Source organism: Podarcis raffonei, chromosome 14 (assembly GCF_027172205.1).
Source record: "Podarcis raffonei isolate rPodRaf1 chromosome 14, rPodRaf1.pri, whole genome shotgun sequence".
Classification (NCBI taxonomy): domain Eukaryota; kingdom Metazoa; phylum Chordata; class Lepidosauria; order Squamata; family Lacertidae; genus Podarcis; species Podarcis raffonei.
In genome coordinates this window covers 10,427,733-10,448,908 of record NC_070615.1, presented here as the reverse complement: position 1 = coordinate 10,448,908, position 21,176 = coordinate 10,427,733, and the positions used below count along the sequence as shown (strand labels likewise).

Below are 21,176 nucleotides of genomic sequence, written 5' to 3'. Positions count from 1 at the left end.
GTTGGAACAGATGAAAGTATGAAATGTAGCTTTTAAAATTCTGTTTTTGTCGTTAATGCTGTATTTGTGGCAGTATTTGAAGAAATAAAGTGCTTTGAATATTCTCTTCGTTGAATCACATAAAACTTTATTCCTGTATTGAGAAAGAAGAAAATCTGAAACTGGCAGTAGTGGATTGGGTGTGGCTCTGAAAAGGGCCTGTTTTGGGTGGTGTGTTGTGCTGAGTTTTGTCTAATTATAGACACCAACAGAGAGAGACAAGGATAGGGTCAATTAGACCATCTAGCAGTGTTTCCTTTAAATTACTAGTTGGAGCAAACAAAGGAATAGCAGAGCACTGACAAATTCCAATTTACTGTCAGTATGCAAAATTTCTCATTTGTTGTTAAAGGATTTTGAAATAAAACATAATGCTAAATTTGTAATTCTGCTTTCCAGTAAATTGCCATACTGTATTGCCTCCTATGCACAACCTTACCACATCTCCTTCAATATATTTCTTAAATCAATTTATTTTTTGGCAAGGTCTTTTCTGAGCCACTGTATTCTTACAAATTTATGTGCCTTTTATTGTATATCTATTCATTTTCTCACCCTCGGTAATGTTCTTTTTCATTTTCATCATGCGTGTCTTGGATGGACTACAGGCCGTCTTCCTAGACACTAGGTCAGGAGTTCCCAAACTTTGGTCTGTGGACCACCAGTGGTCCATAAACGTCCTTCAAATGATCCGCTGCATGTCTCTAAAACTACAGCGTCTAGCACAGTGCATTACAATCACCAGTGGCTCCTGCCCATTGAAGTTAGACGGACTCCAACATGGTACAGGTACACCTTTCATCTGATACTAATAACTCTCCTATTTCTGTAAGCTTTCCCAGAAGGATTAGTTGACTCATGGGCAGTACAGTACTGGATTCCATTTTGGAAAACATTGTGATTTATTGTTTTTTTTTTTATGAACCGCTATGGTATTTGGTAACCCTTAGATAAATATTTCACATAAATAATACACAAAATCAACATGCATATTGATGGCAGATCTCCAGCATTGTATTTTTTGTCCATAGTTATCAATTAACAAAAATGCATAAGCTACTGTTATCAGATGGCTGGAAGAGGGACTGAATTTTTATTTTGTTTTGTTTTATTTATTAAATTTGAGTACTACCCTTCATCTGGTCCAGAGACCTATAGACTTGGCAGCTTAATGCAAATTCAATGTTATTTGGCTGAAACCATTATTAATGAGAAAATTATGGGTTGATACACCAGCATGGCTTCATCTGGCACTGCATATTAGGAGTAACAATGAAGAATCTGACACTTCTGATTATATATTTAGTCTTTAAGACAGCCTTTCTTAATCGTGGAGTACCAAAATGTTATTAAACTGCAATTTACCTAATCCCTGACCACTGGCCATTCTGACTAGGAATGATGGGAGTTGTAGTCCAACAATATATATAGGAACCATAAGCTGAGAGAGACTGCTGGAAGCTGCCCAGAGTGGCTGAGGCAACTCAGTCAGATAGGTATTATTATTATTATTATTATTATTAGGTGTTACAAAAAAAGTTCAAGAACTGCTACCCCTCTGGTACATACTGTATTTACTCAAGTCCAATGCGCCATTGAATTTAATGCACACCTCAGTTTTCAGAACCTTGAAACCCAAAAAAGTATTTGCTGGCGAATGTAAATGTGCCATTGAATCTAATGTGCACCTTAATTTTTGCAACGTAATTTGGCCAAAAAAGGTGAGCATTAGATTCAAGTAAATATAGTATTAGAACACTTTCCCTGAATTTGTTCTTATTTGCAAGTGTTCTTTTAATTTAGTAATCCTTTATGTCTTCAAAGGGAAAGAGAGAGAAACCAAAGTGCATATAGTACTTGTACTTTTTCAGCCTGCCCTGGTAGCTTCTTTATGCTAGTTCCAGACAAATTGCTTTCCTTCTGAAAGTATTTTCAAACAACAAGCTGCATTATCTTAAAAATGTTGCTAATTTATAATCTCTTATTGTGGCCCATAACTAAAGAGTTGCTTGCAAACCAGCCTTTCTTTCCATGGCCAGAGAAGTCATATACTGTATCGCCTAATGGGTATATTTGAGTGATATTTGCATCAGTTTCATTCCAAGTACTGTTAATTGTAATTGTTTATTACTGATAGAAGCCTCCCGCCTTTCAGGCTAATATTTTGAAGGGCAGAGGTTAAAAGGAAGTACCGTATTTTTCGCACCATAGGACGCGCTTTTTCGCCTTCAAAAATGAAGGGGAAATGTGTGTGCGTCCTATGGAGCGAAGACAGCATAGCCCCGCAACCCTCTGCCGGCTGGAGAGGTGACGCGCGGCTATGGCAGGAGCCTCTATAGCCGCGCGCCATCTCTCCGGCCGGGAGAGGGTGCGCGGGGCTAAAGAAGCCCCGCGCGCGCTCTCCCGGCTGGAGAGATGGCGCGCAGCTATAGAGGCTCCTGCCAATAGCCGCATGTCACCTCTCCAGCTGGGAGAGGGTCGCGGGAGGCTTCTTTAGCCCTGCGCGCCCTCTCCCAGCCAGAGAGATGGCGCGCGGCTATAGAGGCTGCTGCAATAGCCGCGTGTCACCTCTCCAGCTGGGAGAGGGTCGTGGGGGGCTTCTTTAGCCCTGCGCGCACTCTCCTGGCCGGAGAGATGGCGCGCGGCTATAGAGGCTGCTGCCATAGCCGCATGTCACCTCTCCAGCTGGGAGAGGGTCGCGGGGGACTTCTTTAGCCCCCCGCGCGCTCTCCCGGCTGGAGAGATGGCACGCAGCTATAGAGGCTGCTGCAATAGCTGCGTGTCACCTCTCCAGCTGGGAGAGGGTAAGCGGGGCTTCTTTAGCAGGAGCCTCTATAGCCGCACGCCATCTCTCCAGCTGGGAGAGCGCGCGCGGGGCTAAAGAAGCCATAGCCCCGCGACCCTCTCACGGCTGGAGAGGTGATACGCGGCTATGGCAGCAGCCTCTCTGCTGCGCACCTTTGCGCTGCTCCCCGACCTGCTCTTTGGGGCTGGTGGTGGGCTTCCCCCCGCCAGCCCCAAAGAGCAGGTCGAAAGGAACCTGAAGCCTGCAGAGCGAGAGGGGTCGGTGCGCACCGACCCCTCTCGCTCTCCAGGCTTCCAAGGTAGCCGCCTGAAGGCGACTGAACGCACCTTAAACGGCACCTTGTTTTAGAGGGGGAAAACAAGAGGGGGGAAATTCTCCCCCTCTCTGCGCAGCGCCTCCTGCTGCTTCGCTGAAGGGGCGCTGGGCAGAGAGGGGGAGAATTTTTTTTTCTTGTTCACCCCCCTCTAAAACAAGGTGCGTCCTATTGTCCGGTGCGTCCTTTGGTGCGAAAAATACGGTAAATTCTCCAAGAGTAGACAAATGAGTACTGTACATGTGAAACTAAAGAGTCATATGGGAACAGTTACTGAGATGCAGCCATCTTTTAAAGGGAAGACAAGTTAATAATTATTTTCAGTCTCTCTCTCTCTCTTGGAATAATGTATTCATCTTATTTTAAGCATCTAAGTCATTCTTCAGTTCTGCTGCAGTTTTCATAGTGGATTTTCATATAAATCTGCCCCCCCCCCCCTCTTTTTTTTTTTACTCTGTTTCTACTCCTCCCATTTGTTTTTGTGGGCAATAAAATTGTATTGAATTTTCTAAATTCCAGACAATCCCTCATTCTATTTTAAGAATTCTAAGCAGAATTCACTGAACGCTGAAAACAAAGAATGGATGGTGCATTGTGTTTCTTTTTTCAATGTTTTAGGTTTTCCACAATCAGTACTTTTATTCTGTAGATGTGATAGTTTAGTGAATGCCTTGCCACTCCAGCAATAATCTCTTGGGGCAATCGTGGCTCCAGAGAATTGACTTGTGAAACGTAACAATCTTGAACTTGTAGTCCCTTATATTTCGATTGTAATTGCTGGACATTTAATAATAGATTTAAAGATAGTCTGTTATTCCTAGATGACAATCCTCTTTCAGGGTGTTTCAGCCACAACCAGTTATTGATTCTCATATGCTTGCATCATTCTGTAGGGAACTCTGTACTTCCTCCATTTCAAATGTGAAATATCCCTGTTTCTACATGATCCCATAATGAAATGTGGTAAATCTGGAGCCTCTTACTTTGCTGGGACTTTTTCCTAGAACACTCCTAATTCAGACAAACATAAAATCTGCCTTTTATTTAGGTTAGTTTGATAGATTCAGATACATTTATTTTTAGGAAAATCATTTATTATTGTATCATTCTCATTTACAGTAGTTATCATATGAGCAAGTAGAAAATAGTTCTGAGTTGTCTTAAACAACTGATATAAGCTGGGACTGCTAGTGTTTCATTGGAATGGATAATACAAGAAAGCCATATCATCTACAGATGCACTGGAAGATAGTTGGCTAAGAACTGGCTATATCTCAAGTCCCATTTCTAATAATTGAAAGAGGCTCTCCTCTGTTTTATCAAAAGGAACTATATGAAGTAGTGTTTGGAGGGTGCCAATAAAGCACAGGGCCTTTTTGGTTGTGATCCCCTGTCTATGGAATGCTCTCCTAGTGAGGCCTGCATGACGCAGATGTTAATATCCATTTGGTGCAAGGTTAAGACTTTTGAGGGATGGTGAGCATCACGTTTCTTGCTGTTTCTTTCTCCCTCTTTGGTTAGGTTTTATTGTTCTATTGCTAAACTTGATGGCTTTTAATTATGTATGTAAGTTGCTTAAAAATGTTTTGCATAAAGTGAAGAATTCACTGAAATAATATTTGGGTAGACCCAGCATTTTGTTTCTGTTACCCTCTTCTCTGTTATTTCCAACAATGGAGCATGTGGGATGAGTGTTGTAGGTTCAAATACATTATGCATCATATCAATTATGTGTTGTGTCCATGCCAGTTGGCCATGCCATCAGGGGAATGAATGTGAAAAGAGTTACAAACATTTTAAGGGCCCTAAATGAAAAACAAGCTAAGGTGGAATAAGTTTTTGTTGATTCATAGGATCAACTTTTTTTCCAACAGTGACTCACTGCTCAGTAGTGAAGACTTTGAACCCTTCATGGTTTCTCCAGTTCCCACCTTTTTGGTATGGCAACCCACAAATCCAAATTTACTTAGTATAGCGACCCATTAATTTATTGTCACATGAGGGATGTGGGTGGCGCTGGGGTCTAAACCACTGAGCCTCTTGGGCTTGCCGATCGGAAGGTCGGCAGTTCAAATCCCCATGACAGGTTGAGCTCCCGTTGCTCTGTCCCAACTCCTGCCAACGTAGCAGTTCAAAAGCACGCCAGTGCAAGTAGATAAATAGATATCGCTGTGGTGGGAAGGTAAACAGTATTTCCGTGTGCTCTGATTTCTGTCATGGTGCTCTGTTGCGCCAGAAGTGGTTTAGTCATGCTGGCCACATGACGCGGAAAGCTATCTATGGACAAATGCTGGCTCCCTTGGCCTGAAAGCAACCCCATAGTCGCCTTTGACTGGACTTAGCTGTCCAGGGGTCCTTTACGTTTTTTTTTACCTATTGTTACATAGAATTTGAACCTTAGCTCTTGAACCAGAAGGTGGTCCCCAAGTGTTAAAATATAAGACTTGAGCCTTTCTGAAGTTGGGTTACAAGTGTCAGCACATCATTATAATATGCCAACAAAACAAAATGTAAGAGGTGTTTATCATACCAGTTAAGGATTACAAGCAATAATTATTTTGGGTTTCCTTATAAAGCCTGCAGCCCACTTACACATGCTTCATGACCTACCAGTTGGGGAACACTGCTCTAGTGCGACTCCCCTTTTATTTCCCACTGACTAGTCACACATCCTCTGTATCACACACCTCTCTGAGTTGGTACTTCCCTAAATATGTTTAGAAGGGATTTGCAATAGAAGCTGAATAACAAAGTGCTCACCACTCCCCTCTCCATGGACCCTTCCAGCATTGGTGTCGGATAGAGTGTTCTCCTCACAGGCATTGACACCAGGCACCTGAAATTACAGGCAGTTATTGCACTATCCAAAGTGTACTTGCGAGAAACCATTAAAAAAACGCTCTTGACAGTACTATTTTAATCTTTTTAGTTTCTGGTTCATGTATTTGGAGAACTGACAGTATTTCAGTACTCTGTGTCTTGTATATGTATCAGAATGTTCAGTAGCATTTACAAAACCAGCCTTTTTATAGCAATGTGTCTGCTGTATATAACCACCACCACCACCTATCTCCCTCAAAGGAAATATCACCCTTGTGCTCGTTTGCATTGAATATCAAGCAAGTCAATCCAAAATGAATAGGTAAAGGACCCATTCCAGAACTAGCTAGAAATACTGAAATATGACATTAAAGAAAAATAAAAAATTAATTCATGTTTTGAAGCTGCAAATCCAGAGCACATAGTAGAGTAAAAAAATGCTATTAGAGATGCTGATGGAGCTTGACAGAGGCATATATCGCCAGGAAAGCAGAATTTGGGGATGTGAAAAAGAACATGTGCAAAGTCACAAGCCAGTTACTTCTATTTTCTGATTAGTCTGGTTACTTACATCTTTGGCTTATTGGTGATAACTAATAGTTTAATTCAGGATAACACAGGATAACACTTTTTTTTTGCTACACCATACGCTACCACTGTTGAGCTAGGCAGGTCTTGCAGGTACCACACACCATAGCGGGCACAGAGCTGTGTATACAAGCATCCCCCCCCCCACTTATGCGGGGGTTACATTCTGGGCCATAATACTCAACCAAACCATGGCTAAGTATGAGTGAATGAGCATATATATACCTCACAGCGATAATTGTGCTGGCTTCGTTCCTCTGCTGGTCTTGCTCTTGCTGCACTACCTAGAGCTAAGCCATGGTTTGGCTTAACGTTATGAATGAAACAAGGCTGGTGGTTCATATTGTTGCAGACAAACCACGAGCAGTAAGCCAAGAACAAATCTTGGCTACAACCTATTCTATGCTGGAGCAAAACTGTGAGTCTTGCTTCAGATGTAGCACTAAGCCAAATCATGGCTTAGCTCTAGGTAGAGAAGCAGCAAGACTGGAGGGGGGGGGGAGAGAGAGAGAGCATAGTGTCTGCAATTTTTACCCACATGCTCATTTATTCATTCTTAGCCATGGTTACATGTTACATGTTAACTATTCCGTTACCAACAGCAGTATTTTTAGTTCTTATGTGGTTCAGTTATTTGACGTCAGAACCACATACTGCTCATACAAGGCTTTGCTTTGGGGTTGAAGCCCATGCTGTGTTAAAAATATGTAATGTGCAAGCTGCTCTGTTTGTAATAAGGCATATTATACATCCCTCACATGTGCTTCCTTCCCCAGGAATATGGGGGATATGTGTGGGATGTAACATACTGCAGGCAGATGTTGGATGAAAAAAGATAAGTGAATGAAAAAAAGGAAGGCACACAAAAGTTCCAGTTTAAACTGATACAATCTAAATTCAGTTGGGAAATCTGAAATTGCAATTAAATTCTGCCTTATGTGTTTAATTTCATTTTAATCTGTACTTGGTTGTCTTCTACTTTCTCAAACTAGTTCGAGGAAATGAGACAGGGGTTTCCTTTTTTGTCACCTATAGGAAGAAAAACTTCTCACTAAGCAACGATTGCTCTTAGTGCTGTGTTATAAATGTAGAGGGTATAAAAAATTGCATGGTTTATAGAAAGTGGATAGATTTTTTTTCTCATTTTCCCAATAATACTTGAAAGTCAGAAGAACTGTGGTCATTCAGTGAAATTGATTGCTAATTTCATGGCAGATAAAGCACTTCACCGCAAAGCGTTATTTCTGGAATTTACTGTCTCTGCATTAAAGGCCACCAGCTGAGAGGCTTTAAAGGGGAAATAGACAAATTAATGGAAGAAGACAGATCCATCAACAGCTATTAACTGTGATAAGTATATACAACCACCATGTTAGAGGCAATATTTTGTTCTATTTGACAAAATTTGTACACCACTTCATTGTAAACACCTACAAGCAGTTTACAAAAATATAAAAACTAAATTTAAATTACCAATAAAAGTCAGAAGTTAAAAACAGTACCAGTTGCTGAAAGACTATTGTATTCTTGCCGTTCACGTGCACTTCCAGGAAGCATCTTTTTGGCTACTGTGAGCAGCAGGACAGCGGATTTACATAGAACTTTAGTAGAGTCCACTTGGTGTGTTGTTAGCTTGGGCTTCCTTCAAAGTGAAATGGTCAAAGCACTTCTGCAATCCAGTCAAGTTAGTTTTACCATTTCATTTGCTAGTATACAATGCGTAGAAGATTAAAACAGAACACAGTTGAAACAAACTGCCTCCCTCTCCATAAATTGTACAATTATACAATTACTGATGCAGCATAAAGACTGGTGCCAGCACGGTAATAAGGGGAAGTAGCTTCTGTACTACAAGGAAAAAATGCAAGTAGCCTCTGACATATGCTGGCTAAGCTTCTTTGAAAAGTCAGGCTAGTGTTGAAGGTTGGGATTGAAGTTGGGTTCTTGTTCTTAAAAAAGTGGGGGGAAACTGCTCCTGAAAATCTATACTGGTGTCATTCTGTTTTTCAGTCTATAATTACATTGAAAAATTGTTGTACCGCCTTTTAAATATGACCTTTTTAATTTAGCATAACATACCAATTTAAACTACTGGTCTATTTTTAAAAAATAGACGAAGTAGAAAATACAGTAGCTTGAAAAATATCCTGCTATTGTTGGGCTCATAGGCATACTCAAAACAACTGCTTTCTGCCACTAGGTTGTTGTCTTGTTCCTTCATACACTATATTTGCGTGGAAAAACATGGGCCTCCTGGGGCCCAAGTAGCTTTGCCAGTTCTTTGCCTTGTTACACCTCTTCACACTGTGATTGGTCACTGCCCTTTCCTGTCTATATATAAATTTCCCCTTCCTGTTAGCAGATGCTTTTGTGCAGCAACAGGCATGCTGCATTTCATAAATTCTCCTTTTCACTCCTGTATGTTCCTGCTTCGATTCTGTGCCCTGTGAACCTTTCCCCCTCCCCATGTTTCTGATATTCCTGCAACCCGTGTCTGTTCTCTTCTGTCTCTCCCCCAGCACATTTACTGTCTCTTCCTGGATTGCCTGCCTAAAATTGACTTCTGTTTGCCTCTCTGGTATTACAGTAGTCTTGTTCTGCTTCAGATACTGCAGTTTGGCCACCTCACTGGAAAACAGACAGATCTGCAAGTCCCTGAATCCTCATGAGTAGGAAGTATGTGACAGTTATGAGGTGGACTGTTGCAGGACGCAGGTTCTGCCTTCCTGCTTTCTTTGGGACATAGCTTTTTTTTCTAGAGAGAATCACAAGTCCACAAATATGCCTTGGCTTTTATGTTGCATTTGTGCTGGGTTATGAAAAAAGGAAGAAACTGAAGGATTCTGCTGCTGTTTCTTTTCTTCTTCAAACTTCAGCACAAAGAACTTGGGGGTCAGTTGCTCACTTGCAGAAAGGTTTGGCTTAGATATGTTTGATTACAAAAAAATGTATTTGTTGGTGCCTTTTTATTTTTATTTTATACCATCATTCAGTTGAAATTTCCAGCATGTTTACAATGATAAATATAAAGGCAGTTATAAGATAAAATATTGTTCAATCATAAAACAAAAATAAAGCACCATTAAGAACATTAAAAGGCCTGAGAGAATAAAAACATTCACCTAACACTGAATTAAAAAAACAGCATAGGTGCTAGACAAGCTTTCTGTGGACAGATGGACCAGGATTTTGTATATGATAAGCATGAACCATTGCATTCTTGCAGAATTGCAAAATGGAAAAAGAGAAACCTTGGTGCTTCAATTTGCACTGTAGTTCTGAATGCCCATCTTACTAGAAAATCTTCAGGGCTCTCTTCTGAAATGACAAATATCCAGGAAGCCAAGCATCTGAGGCTGAGAGGTAGCATCTGCCCTATGACTGATCCATTACTAGTGGACTGTGACAGAACAGGCTGCCCACTGAATGGATCGCTTGTTCTGTTCTTTTTCCTCCGGCAGTTGCCTGCTGTGTCAAGTGCTGCTAAATGTTCCTAATTCTGCTGGTGAAATGAAGTGAATATAATTTTTAAAAACAGTAGGCTAAATTTCCCAGCATTTGACCCTCACCGCTAGCACACTTCCTTTGGCATTAAGTCACTCTTCACTGTTGCCTTTCCCTGGGTTCCAGAAGTATTAAGCAGCACAATTCAAACATTTGAGCAATTAATATTTTCAGCTGGTTGCTGTTTAATTTGTGTACCACTTAATGCTAAAATAGGCACTTAAGTGGTTTATATGTATAAATGTTACAGAAACATTAAAATATAGTGTTGAACAAAGTTGACTCTGGTAATCTAGAGGGCAAATTCTGGAGTGTCTCAGAGTGTACTAGTGCGTGCAAATAGGCACAATGCATTTAAATGATATAGGAACACCCATCCGTTAGAAAAAGAGAATCTGCAGGAAGTTGGTTTTCATCCTCACTTCCATAAGGAAGACTCTTTAAGCTCCTAGTTGCCCCTGAAGGAAAACAGCCTGGCCCCGTCCAGAATACTAAGTGGTGTATGAAAAGGACCAAGGAGAGAGAGAGAGAGAGTGTGTGTGTGTGTGTGTGTGTGTGTGTGTGTTTGGTATTGCAACCAAAACTGCTTGTAAACTGCTTTGAGAATCATTTGATTGAAAGGCAGACTATAACTTGTAAATAAATGCATCATAATTTTGGGTATATTGATCAGCCCTTAGATATAGAATAGCCGGAAAAAGGGCAAAGTAAACAAATTTGCCTCTGCTTTAGAGCAAGGGTGGGGAACCCTTTTAAGCCTTAGTTCTGCCCTGACAGTGGTAGGCGGAGCCAGAGGCCAAAAGTGGATGGAGCAATGGATGTGACTCTTTCTTTTGTAGACTAGGCTACATTCCAAACAAACACAAATAATCAGGGGTTTTGTGTGTGTATAATATACATATTTATTTAATGAAATATATTTACCACTTGATTATAATGAAACTAAATATATATACCACTTGATTATAACAAAACCTCTTAATAATTTGCACGTACCTCCCTCGTTTTCTCCATCTTCCTTTCAGGCAAACATGGTTCAAAGACAAATTCCAGGTGGGCAAAAGCACTTAAGGAGGGTGCATAGGGCTGGAGAGGAGGTGTGGCCTTAGGGAGATGGCTGGAGGGACACTCCTGGCCCATGGGCCTGAAGTTTCCGTCACTTGTTTCAAAGCCTGAAAGGAAAGCTTTTCACTTGCACTAAACCTTTGAAAAATGGTCTAAATAGTGGTCACCATCATCATCCTCAGAATAACAAAGTAAAGCATGAAGGAAGCCAAAGAACATAAAAATCTTTGACCCAAATGCTATTCAGACAACAGACAAAATTTCCCAAATTCTTAAACCACTGAACTCAAGCTGATAGTAGTAACTTGATTTACAGGCATGTCACATCTCATCACGTTTCCAAATGTCTTGTTACCTCAACATACTTGGCAGGCAGGGTGTAACTCAACTCCACATTGTTACAGAAAACGATGAAATGACAATGTTGGGATTATATGGTGAAAAATTATTTCCAATTCTAACTTTTGTTTGCTTCATAGCTTTGATGTTTTTGCTAAGACGGCACTTGTCGTTTCAGCCTATGAAATGTAAAGCTGAGTTTCTGTGTCTTGATATTGTAAGAGAAATATTATGAATACATTGAAAGATTACCCCATTGCAGTTAAAGTATTTAAGACCCAAAGTAAACAAAAGAAATGTCTCCAACCTCAACTTTAAGGAATAGATGTAGCAAAGAAAAAAATAGAAAAAAAGCTTTGGGAAGCAATGATACCAGCCAAATTGTTTTGTTAATCCTAGTACTGTACTTTCGTATGAAATGATCCGTTTTAAGGCCCGAATGCATAATAATGTGCCCAGCAGCATAATCAATCATTAATGGTTTGAATAAATGTGCCATAGAAAAATCCTAACCACTCAGTTTTTAAAAAGCAAGCAAAACCATATGATACTATGCATCTGTTCTTGGAAGTCATGTGCTGAGTGTCCTGTGAGGCAAAAGTCCTTTGACAATAGAAGCATTTTCTCTTGTGAACAATAAGTATATCCTTTTTGTGAGGTGGACTGATGGTCTGACTCGGTAACATATATTCATGTCTGGCTTGAGTTGTGCTCGTGATGAAGTGATTTGAGGTACTATACTGGATCAGAATTGGAGCTTGCCAATCTCTGGTTTAGCTGCAGAACCCCAGGCTTAAACTCACCAGTATGGCCTTAAGTCACTATTCCTACAGCTTGCCATCAGTAAATAGGAATAACACGGGCCAAATTAACAGGACTGTTTCATGATATGCTCAAATATATGAGAAGTAATTTACAAATGTAAGTGCACTGTATATATGCCTCATGCATTGTTGCTTTGCCACAAACACAGCTTTCTTTTCACAGTGGCATCTTTTGAAATTGAAGCAGAGACACTTGAAGGCAAATTATGAGTGGAGAATCACTAAAGGAAATGCTGTGTAGCCAGGATGTGCACAGTCCATGTTCTTAATATGTCGGTTTGGTTACTTACTTAAGAAGGAGCTTCTTAAGTAAAGCAGCCCTAAGCTGTAGTTTAAGGGCGAGCTGCCTTCTATTGGGACGCGGGTGGCGCTGTGGGTTAAACCACAGAGCCTAGGGCTTGCCGATTAGAAGGTCGGCGGTTCAAATTCCCACAGTGGGGTGAGCTCCTGTTGCTTGGTCCCAACTCCTACCTACCTAGCAGTTTGAAAGGACGTCAAAGTGCAAGAAGATAAATAGGTGCTGCTCTGGTGGTAAGGTAAACGGCATTCCGTGTGCTGCTCTGGCTTAGTCATGCTGGCCACATGACCCGGAAGCTGTACACCGGCTCCCTTGGCCAATAAAGCGAGATGAGCTCCGCAACCCCAGAGTCATCTGCGACTGGACCTAATGATCAGGGGTCCCTTTCCCTTTACCTTCTATAACCATGAAAATATTGATGCTGAAATTATGATGTGTTTCCTGGCTATCTACAACTGTTTTCAGAGACTTGCTGAGTGAGAATAGAAAAAAGACTATCTTTTGAAACAATTATTTTAATTTATTTCCAAACATTCATTTTGTTTTCCAGAATGTTAAAAGCTTTTGTAATTCTGTTTGATAGGACAGTACCAGGAAGCTATGAAATAGAACCCTGTTAGCTTCCAGCTACTTAGATACTCAGTTGCAAATTGTGGTGAGATGTTTTGGCTCTGTTTCATTTTCTTTTTGTTATTTGTGTGCTGCCCTGAATGAACTGGAGCCTGACAGATTATTTTGGGAAGTACTTTCACTTTTAATGTACAACTTGAAGATTTTCAGGAAGTGTAATAAATGCAGACTTCTCACTATGTAGGTCATGTGGCTTAGTTTCAGTTGATATCTGTTAAAAGTTTAACACTGCTGTCCTCTTCCATTTTGGAGTGAAGGAAATGAAGGCAACAGCTCTTTAAAACTGAGGTAAATGAAGGGTGGGGAACATATATTTCTTGGTTTAGAGGTACAGTGGTACCTCGGTTTAAGAACAGTCTGGTTTAAGAATGATTTGGTTTACAAACTCTGCAAAACCAGAAATAGTGTCCCAGTTTGAGAACTTTACCTCGGTCTAAGAAGGGAATCTGAACGGTGGAAGGGCACTGGTAGCGGGAGGCCTCATTAGGGAAAGCACTCCTCGGTTTAAGAACGCTTTCGGTTTAAGAACAGATTAAGTTCCATAACAGATTAAGTTCATAAACCGAGGTACCACTGTATTATGGTTCCCTCTAGATGTTAGCTTTCGGGTTAGTTGACTGTGGTCCCAAGGTTTGGGCTTAAAAGCACTTCTGTTTGGAACTTTCGCACAGTACCGTTTATAATTATTTTGATACTTCATTTTGTTTTGCTTTGTCAAAATGTCTTTACTGTGTTTTTGGTATGTGTGATATACAAGCGTTTCAAAGTGGAGCTCCCTCAGATCTTTTGAAGCCTTCCCTATGCCCCCCTTTTTTAAAAAAAAAAATAAGGGTAGTGAGTTTTTTTGTTTTGCTTTTTATAATGTAAACCAAAAAAATATCAAGGATCCATATGTAGTACAGATGTAGAGAAGCATCCTGAAAGTCTTGACCATCCCTTCTTTAGCTGGAGATGCCAGGAATTGAAATTAGGACCTTATGGTTTATCCGTGAACAATGTCCTCTCTGTATTGTTGCTTTCCATTTTTGCCCTTGCTTAATTTTAAGGTTTTGGTGGTTTTTAAAAATATACCAAACAGTTTTGGAGAGGAAGGCACTGCATTGTCATCTTTATGTTTGAGCTACTGTGCTTACTTGGCAGGATTATTGTTCTTAAATGGAGTATAATGCATTGGGTAGCATTTATTGGCCTAATAAGATGTCTTGAAGCAATTGGCTCGTCTACATTTTCCAGTTTGCATTGAAAGCACAGGAGTTGGACAAAAATGCATGCTTTTCTTGTAGTTAGCTTCTTTCCTTTGCTAAAATGCAGATGTTGAGATCTGTGTGAATTTTAAAGCTGGTGTTCCTGGATTATTCCATAACTGACTTTACACATTTTGTGGCAAGATGGGTCACTGTAGCTCAATCATTATTTGGACCTGATATTGCTAATGAAAGCTACAAAGTGTTTTCAGGGAAACTGTAGCTGGAAACCTTTCGTTTTTGTTTAGATTTACTGATAAAAGTTATTCATATATGGGAATATATAAAATAAACTATCAGCAGCTTCATTTATAGCAGTGATGGCCAAACTTGTCCTTCCAGCTGTTTTGGGACTACAATTCCCACCATCCCTGACCACTGGTCCTGTTAGCCAGGGATGATGGGAGTTGTAGTCCCAAAACAGCTGGAGGGCCAAGTTTGGCCACCACTGATTTATAGGGTTGTCATTTGATATTTGGGAAACAGATGCAACAAAGATTGGTCTTGTTTGGCATTAAGAGAATGAACTTCAGGCTTGTGTACCATCTTAGATTAAGCACCCACACCCCTGAATCTGGACAAACTATAGCTAATATTAACTTAAAGGAGCAGCAGTAATATTCAGCAAGAAAGGAAGATGCAGAGACAGTGGGAACAGTGAACAGTGTCCTAAATTCCCCCCCGCGCCGCTTCCCCCAAAGTGCTACTGAGATGTTTGGTCCAGTTCAGAAGCTTGCTATGGTCCATTGCATTAAAGAGTTTATTGATTCTATTAAAAGTGAGGTATTTTAGCCTCATCCTCAAATTTGAGCCATGCTCTATTAAGTACAACACCATTAATATACTGTACACAGATGTGTGTCATTACAAGTACCTATATCCTTGAAGGGGTACTTCTGTTGGGCTGAGTGGGTACTACTACTCCTATTAGTTTGGAGAAAGTGTGTATCATGACACTTCTTCTTAAGAGTGACTTCTCAGCTAATATTATAGTAAGAAGGTATGATAACACAAGCAGCATTCTGCCCAAGCAGATTATACTGTTAAATATTGGGGACTACAACAAAGCAAATTTAGGTTTTTATTTTATTTTCATGACAGAGGTGGATTTTGAGGGGGGTGATATGTGGAATCTTGAAGGGTTTCTGGGAGGAGTTCCAGGTGGAGAGCGCAGCAAGAGAGAACATAGGGAGCAAATCTATCTTCAGTTGTCTGATAGTGGGAAATTTATAGAAGTGAAAGTCACAGCAGGGATATAATAGGGTATGTGGTCAGAGATGAGCAAGACTATCCTTAGAGGAAAACCTTTTAAGAAATGGACAAGGTGTTTGGCTGAAAACAAACTGTCCCCTCTAGCCCAACTATGGTTCCTGCCTAGACTGTTGTGAGAAACCATGATCCCATCAGTGATTTAGTTGAGATCCTGCTTTATGTGTTCCTACATCATGATTGGGGCTTGGAACCAGTAGGTAGCAGATCTGCAGGTGGCACTGTAGTCTAAACCACTGAGCCTCTTGAGCTTGCCGATCAGAAGGTCAGCAGTTTGAATCTGCACAATGGAGTGAGCTCCCGTTGCTGTGTCCCAGCTTCTGCCAATGTAGCAGTTCGAAAGTATACCAGTGTAAGTAGATAAATACTTGGGAAGGTAAATGGTGTTTCCATGTGCTCTGGCACTCCTCACATTCCTCTCTGCGCCAGTAGCGATTTAGTCATGCTGGCCACATGACCCGGAAAGCTGTCTGTGGACAAATGCCGGGTTCCTCGGCCTAAAAAGTGAGATGAGCGCTGCACCCCATAGTCGCCTTTGACTGGACTTAACTGTCCGGGGTCCTTACTTTTACCTTACCTAGATAGCAGATCTGCATATAGCTTTTATGTCCACTTGATGACTAAGTTTTGCCAGTGTAATAACATCATGTGGTGATATGGGAAGTACTGCAGACAGGCTGGCACCATAACGGTCTTGCTAAAGCTTCCTGTCCTCAGGAGTTTGTGATGTGTTAACAAGTGAGAGGGGTCAAACTTTTTTCGTTTTAAAGGATTGATTAAAATATGCCATGTCATTGCTGCTCATTCTTTACCTGTGTAATATTTTCCAAACCACTGCATCAAATGTTGTGGATTGCATTTTCTGTTGTTCCCAGCCAGGGTAGCCAGTTGTCAGAAATAAGGGAAGTAGTTCACAGCATATGGAGAGCACCATGTTGGTTACTTATGGAAGGCATGTGTTGGTTGCCCTTGCAACAAATAGAGAATGTGTTGACCTAAGTTTTAGGTATTATTTGCCTATTACTTCTGAATTATAGTTGCAGGAAGATTGAGGGCAGGATTGGTGGGAGTGGACTGGAGACAGTCAGTTGAGAAGCTGCTTAAGGAAGGTATAGCTAATAGCTGAGGTTCTTTTGGAGTATGGCAGTAAGCACTATCTGAATAGAACTAGAAGAAATAATCAGATAATCTTCAGGTGAATGTAGGAGAAACAAAGATAAGGATGCTGACAAAGAGGATGAATTGGGCAATGTGCAGGGAGGCAAGTAGCAGCAAAGATGAAAAATAGGAACATGGCTTAGGCCAAGAGGAAGCAGCATAAGTGAACCAAGTAACCTTTTGCTCAGGAAGGATATTATAGGCTGTCCTGGAGGTCAGCAAGGGTCAATAAGTTGCTTTGGAGGCATAGCCACACAAAGCAGCAATCCCTTGCTATATTTAGGCTGCCGTCAGAGCATAGCAGTGGAACCCACCGGCGGAAGCCTTTGTGTAGCTGGCAATCAATCCACATATATAACTGTTTATTGCATCAGTGAAAATCAAGAATCCAAACTCTTCTGATGCTATACAAACTGCCTTGAAAGAGAGGTCTTGTACTATTTTATGTAATAGAAGGAAGAGTACAAACTCCAGTGCTCACAGGTACAATTTTTTTTATTGTAGCTCTACATGTTTTGGTGTGGAATGCTCCTTCTTCAGGAGCTATGATCAAAGATCACAGACAACACCAGTACAGTAGTTCTTCAAATGTGATGTACCAGCTTGAAAAAGTGGCAAAGCAAAAGACTATTTCTGATCATATCTGTACTGAACCTCTGCAATGTATCACAAAGCTAACCCTGCTACTATTTGTAAAAGACATTCCAGAACAGGTATACTAAAAGTATACTTTTTCTTGCACCTTGTTATAATTTGCCTAGCAGGATTTCCTGTAGCATTCTCAACCACTTGTTGTCCTGTGAATGGAAATAATGAATAAACTGCAACCCTTCTATTGGACTACTACCATACTCTGAAAATGTTTGCCTCCCATTATGTGCTAAGAGCTAGTGACTGGCCTGCTTCATAAAGGGAAATCTGCAGGAGATAATTTCTTTAGCTTGTGGCAGCTCAAATGTTCTTTTTAAAAATGTTCATTTACATCTTAATCATTTCATATTGGGCACATTAGAGAGTGCCATAATAATTTATGCAGTCTTTCCCCTCAGATGCATTGTGAAGGTTAAATGTAAAGCTTCCTGGCAGTCAGCTGGCAAGCGTGGGTATCTATATAATAGCTTCATGGGAATTGGCTTTCAGGAAATGTTTCCATTTGTTATTACATGTGAAGTATAATAGCAGTGTTCCCGATCTCCTGCATGTATCCTGAATACCTGCAGAGGGTAAGACCTTCTTGCTAAGTTTATTCTTTGGCATGCTGTTTTTGTGGAGATGTGTATATTTAGCAAACAAGACAGTAATTTGTTTCTGAAACTTCAGCTATGTGCATGAGGATGAATCACATAAACATAAATAACAGTCTACAGTGAGATGTAAGGAAATAAAACTTCTTTAAGGGAATGGATGCATAAATAATCAGAATACAGCTGGTTTACTTTTGTCACCAGTACAGCATTTGAATATTCTGTATTTGTGCAATGTTCTTTAAAAATGGTTTGGCCCATTTAAAACTGAACTGGGCATTTGCCTGAAATCATAGACTTTGCACAGTGCAGAACGTTGATTGACAACAAACAAGTACTCTTGGATGAAGCAGATTACCATCTTGGTCCCAGTTTGTTTAAAATTTATCTGAAGACATTGGGAGGGGTCATTTGGAGATTTGGGGTGAGGTGTCATCAGTATGCTGATGATGCCCAGCTCTGCTTCTCTGTAACACCTAAATCAGGAAAAGCTGTGCAAATCCTGGACTTGTTCTTGGACTTGGTGGTGGGCTGAATGAGGGCCAGTTTACTCTGAATCCAGGCAAGACAGAGACATGGTGGGTGGTTCCCAAGTTCTGATAATTGGACTTTGGATGGGGTCATGCTCCCCATGAAGAAGCAGGTACATGGTCTGGGAGTGTGCCTAGATTCATCTTTGTCACTAGAAGCCCAAGTGACCTCAAGTTTTCAAAAACAAACAAACAAACTTGCTGATTGAAAATATCCTATCAATAAACTATTTTTTGCTTTCATTTTGTAGTGCTGATGCCATGACCATTATTCAACCATTCTGAAGATGGATTACTGTTACTGATGGGAAGAAGTCCAATATGAGTGGAAATGATGTTGGAGGAAGAAGACGCTTTGAGGACAGTGAACACACACTACACATATACCCTGGGAACATTGCTGAAGGGACCATCTATTGTCCTGTTATTGCACGAAAAACTTCCACAGCTGCTGAGGTGATAGACTCTCTCATTAACAAACTTCAACTGGACAAAACAAAATGCTACGTTTTGGCAGAGGTGAAGGAGTTTGGTGGGGAAGAATGGATCCTCAACCCCACAGACTGCCCTGTCCAGCGCATGATGTTGTGGCCCCGAATGGCCCTAGAGAACCGTTTGAGTGGAGAGGACTATCGCTTTCTTCTAAGGGAAAAGAACCTAGATGGGTCAATACATTATGCCAGTCTCCAGTCCTGGTTGCAGGTGACAGAAGAGCGGCGCAGGATGATGGAACGTGGCTTCCTTCCTCAACCGCAGTACAAAGACTACGATGATTTATGTGCTTTGCCAGACTTGAATGAGAGAACTCTCCTAGAAAACCTTAGAAATCGTTTTAAACAGGAGAAAATTTACACATACGTTGGAAGCATACTAATAGTAATAAATCCATTCAAATTTCTCCCTATTTACAACCCTAAGTATGTCAAAATGTATGATAACCATCAGCTTGGAAAGCTGGAGCCCCACATTTATGCAGTAGCTGATGTAGCATACCATGCTATGCTTCAGCGTCGGAAGAACCAGTGTATAGTCATTTCTGGAGAAAGTGGGTCTGGGAAAACACAGAGCACAAATTTCTTGATTCATCACCTCACTGCTCTTAGCCAAAAAGGATTTGCTAGTGGAGTAGAACAAATAATTCTTGGAGCCGGACCAGTACTTGAGGTAAGATGAAAGTCTTGCTGCAGCTTATAATACAGCTTCCCACCCCATCATTCATAGTGTGTTATAAAGTATTTATGTCTTATGATTACCATTCTGTCCTGGAGCCTGGAGCCATTCACCCCCAACTGATAGCGATATGCAAGGCTCTTCTGCTTTTGTAACTTTTCTGTGAAGACATGTGGAAAACATTACCTTGGAATTTTAAATCCATATGGATTTTTTACACCAAAGAACTATGAACAGGATCTGGCAGTCATGCTTTATCCTACTCACAAATCTTTTCTGGAAAACCCTTATGGACTATGTTGTATTATAATGTCTTCCATGTATATTCGTCATACGTATTCATCATGTGTATTTGTCACTGAGAATCATGGCATTCCAAAACATAGTGTTGGCATTGGCCGAGTTGTTGTACGTGTCTTGAAAAATGAGACTTCTGAACTTAAATTTGTTAGAAATAACTTCTGCGTTTTTTTCTCCTAATACCTCAGGTAATTAAATAAACATAATTCTAAAAGGTCAGAAGTGAAGCACTGATATTACTGCAAATGGGTTTGCAGTCCCCATTGTTAGTGTTTCAACAAAGGGAAAACTTAATATTAAGAGGAGAATGCGAGAAGTGAGTAATAATGCCACCACACGCTTATTCCTGGATCAGTTCAGAGTTGCTCCTTCTACTGCTTCCCTCCTCTTTGTAAAGAGGAATGAAAGGTTTTGTTTGTTTAAGAGATTGCTTACCCACCCTTCACCATCAGGCAGCTTACAATAATATAACCATACAGTATTAAAAGTCAATAAAACAAACCAAAGAATTTGCATCAGACAACAGAGGTGGCCTCATAACAATCACACAAGTCTTACTTGTCAAAGGCCCAGGTACAGAGGTGCATTTGAAAACCATATAATAAAGATATTTAACACACCTAAATGGGGAGGGAGTTCCACATTTTTGAGAGCTGCCACAGAGAGTTTTTAAAGTACTGTATAAATGTTTTAAATGAATATATTGCATGTTATGAATGCTGCAATCTGATTTGAGAACTCTAGTAAAAAAAAATGAGGACACAAATCTAGTAAGTAGCAAATCTTGCTTGCTCTGCTTCCAGACTTTGGGAAGGAGATGGGGTGGTGGTGGTTCTAGGTCTAGGACCTTTCCAGAGCTTCATGCCTCCTTCCCAAAGCCCGGCTCCTTGTTTACCTGCCTTAAACCGGCACCACAAGGGCTGGGGGAGGACATCAGCAGTGTTCAAAATTAGACAGGCACATTTTGCATCTGACTATCAGCCACTTGCAACCAAGGGAAGATGCTTGGGTGCCATGATGGCACCTGGCATCTCC

The 21,176-nt window shown here is 40.7% G+C and overlaps 1 protein-coding gene across 6 annotated transcripts in view; it reads left to right on the top strand.

Annotated features, from left to right (window-relative positions):
- The window catches only part of MYO9A (myosin IXA), a 183,915-nt gene that overhangs the window by 18,033 nt on the left and 144,706 nt on the right, over positions 1–21,176 (top strand). For all 6 annotated transcript variants that reach the window (XM_053364314.1, XM_053364312.1, XM_053364310.1 and 3 more), the window contains one exon: positions 18,923–19,835. In XM_053364314.1, coding sequence (XP_053220289.1) covers positions 18,993–19,835 — 843 coding nt within the window. In that variant the 5' untranslated portion in view covers positions 18,923–18,992. The remainder of the gene's footprint in view (positions 1–18,922; positions 19,836–21,176) is intronic.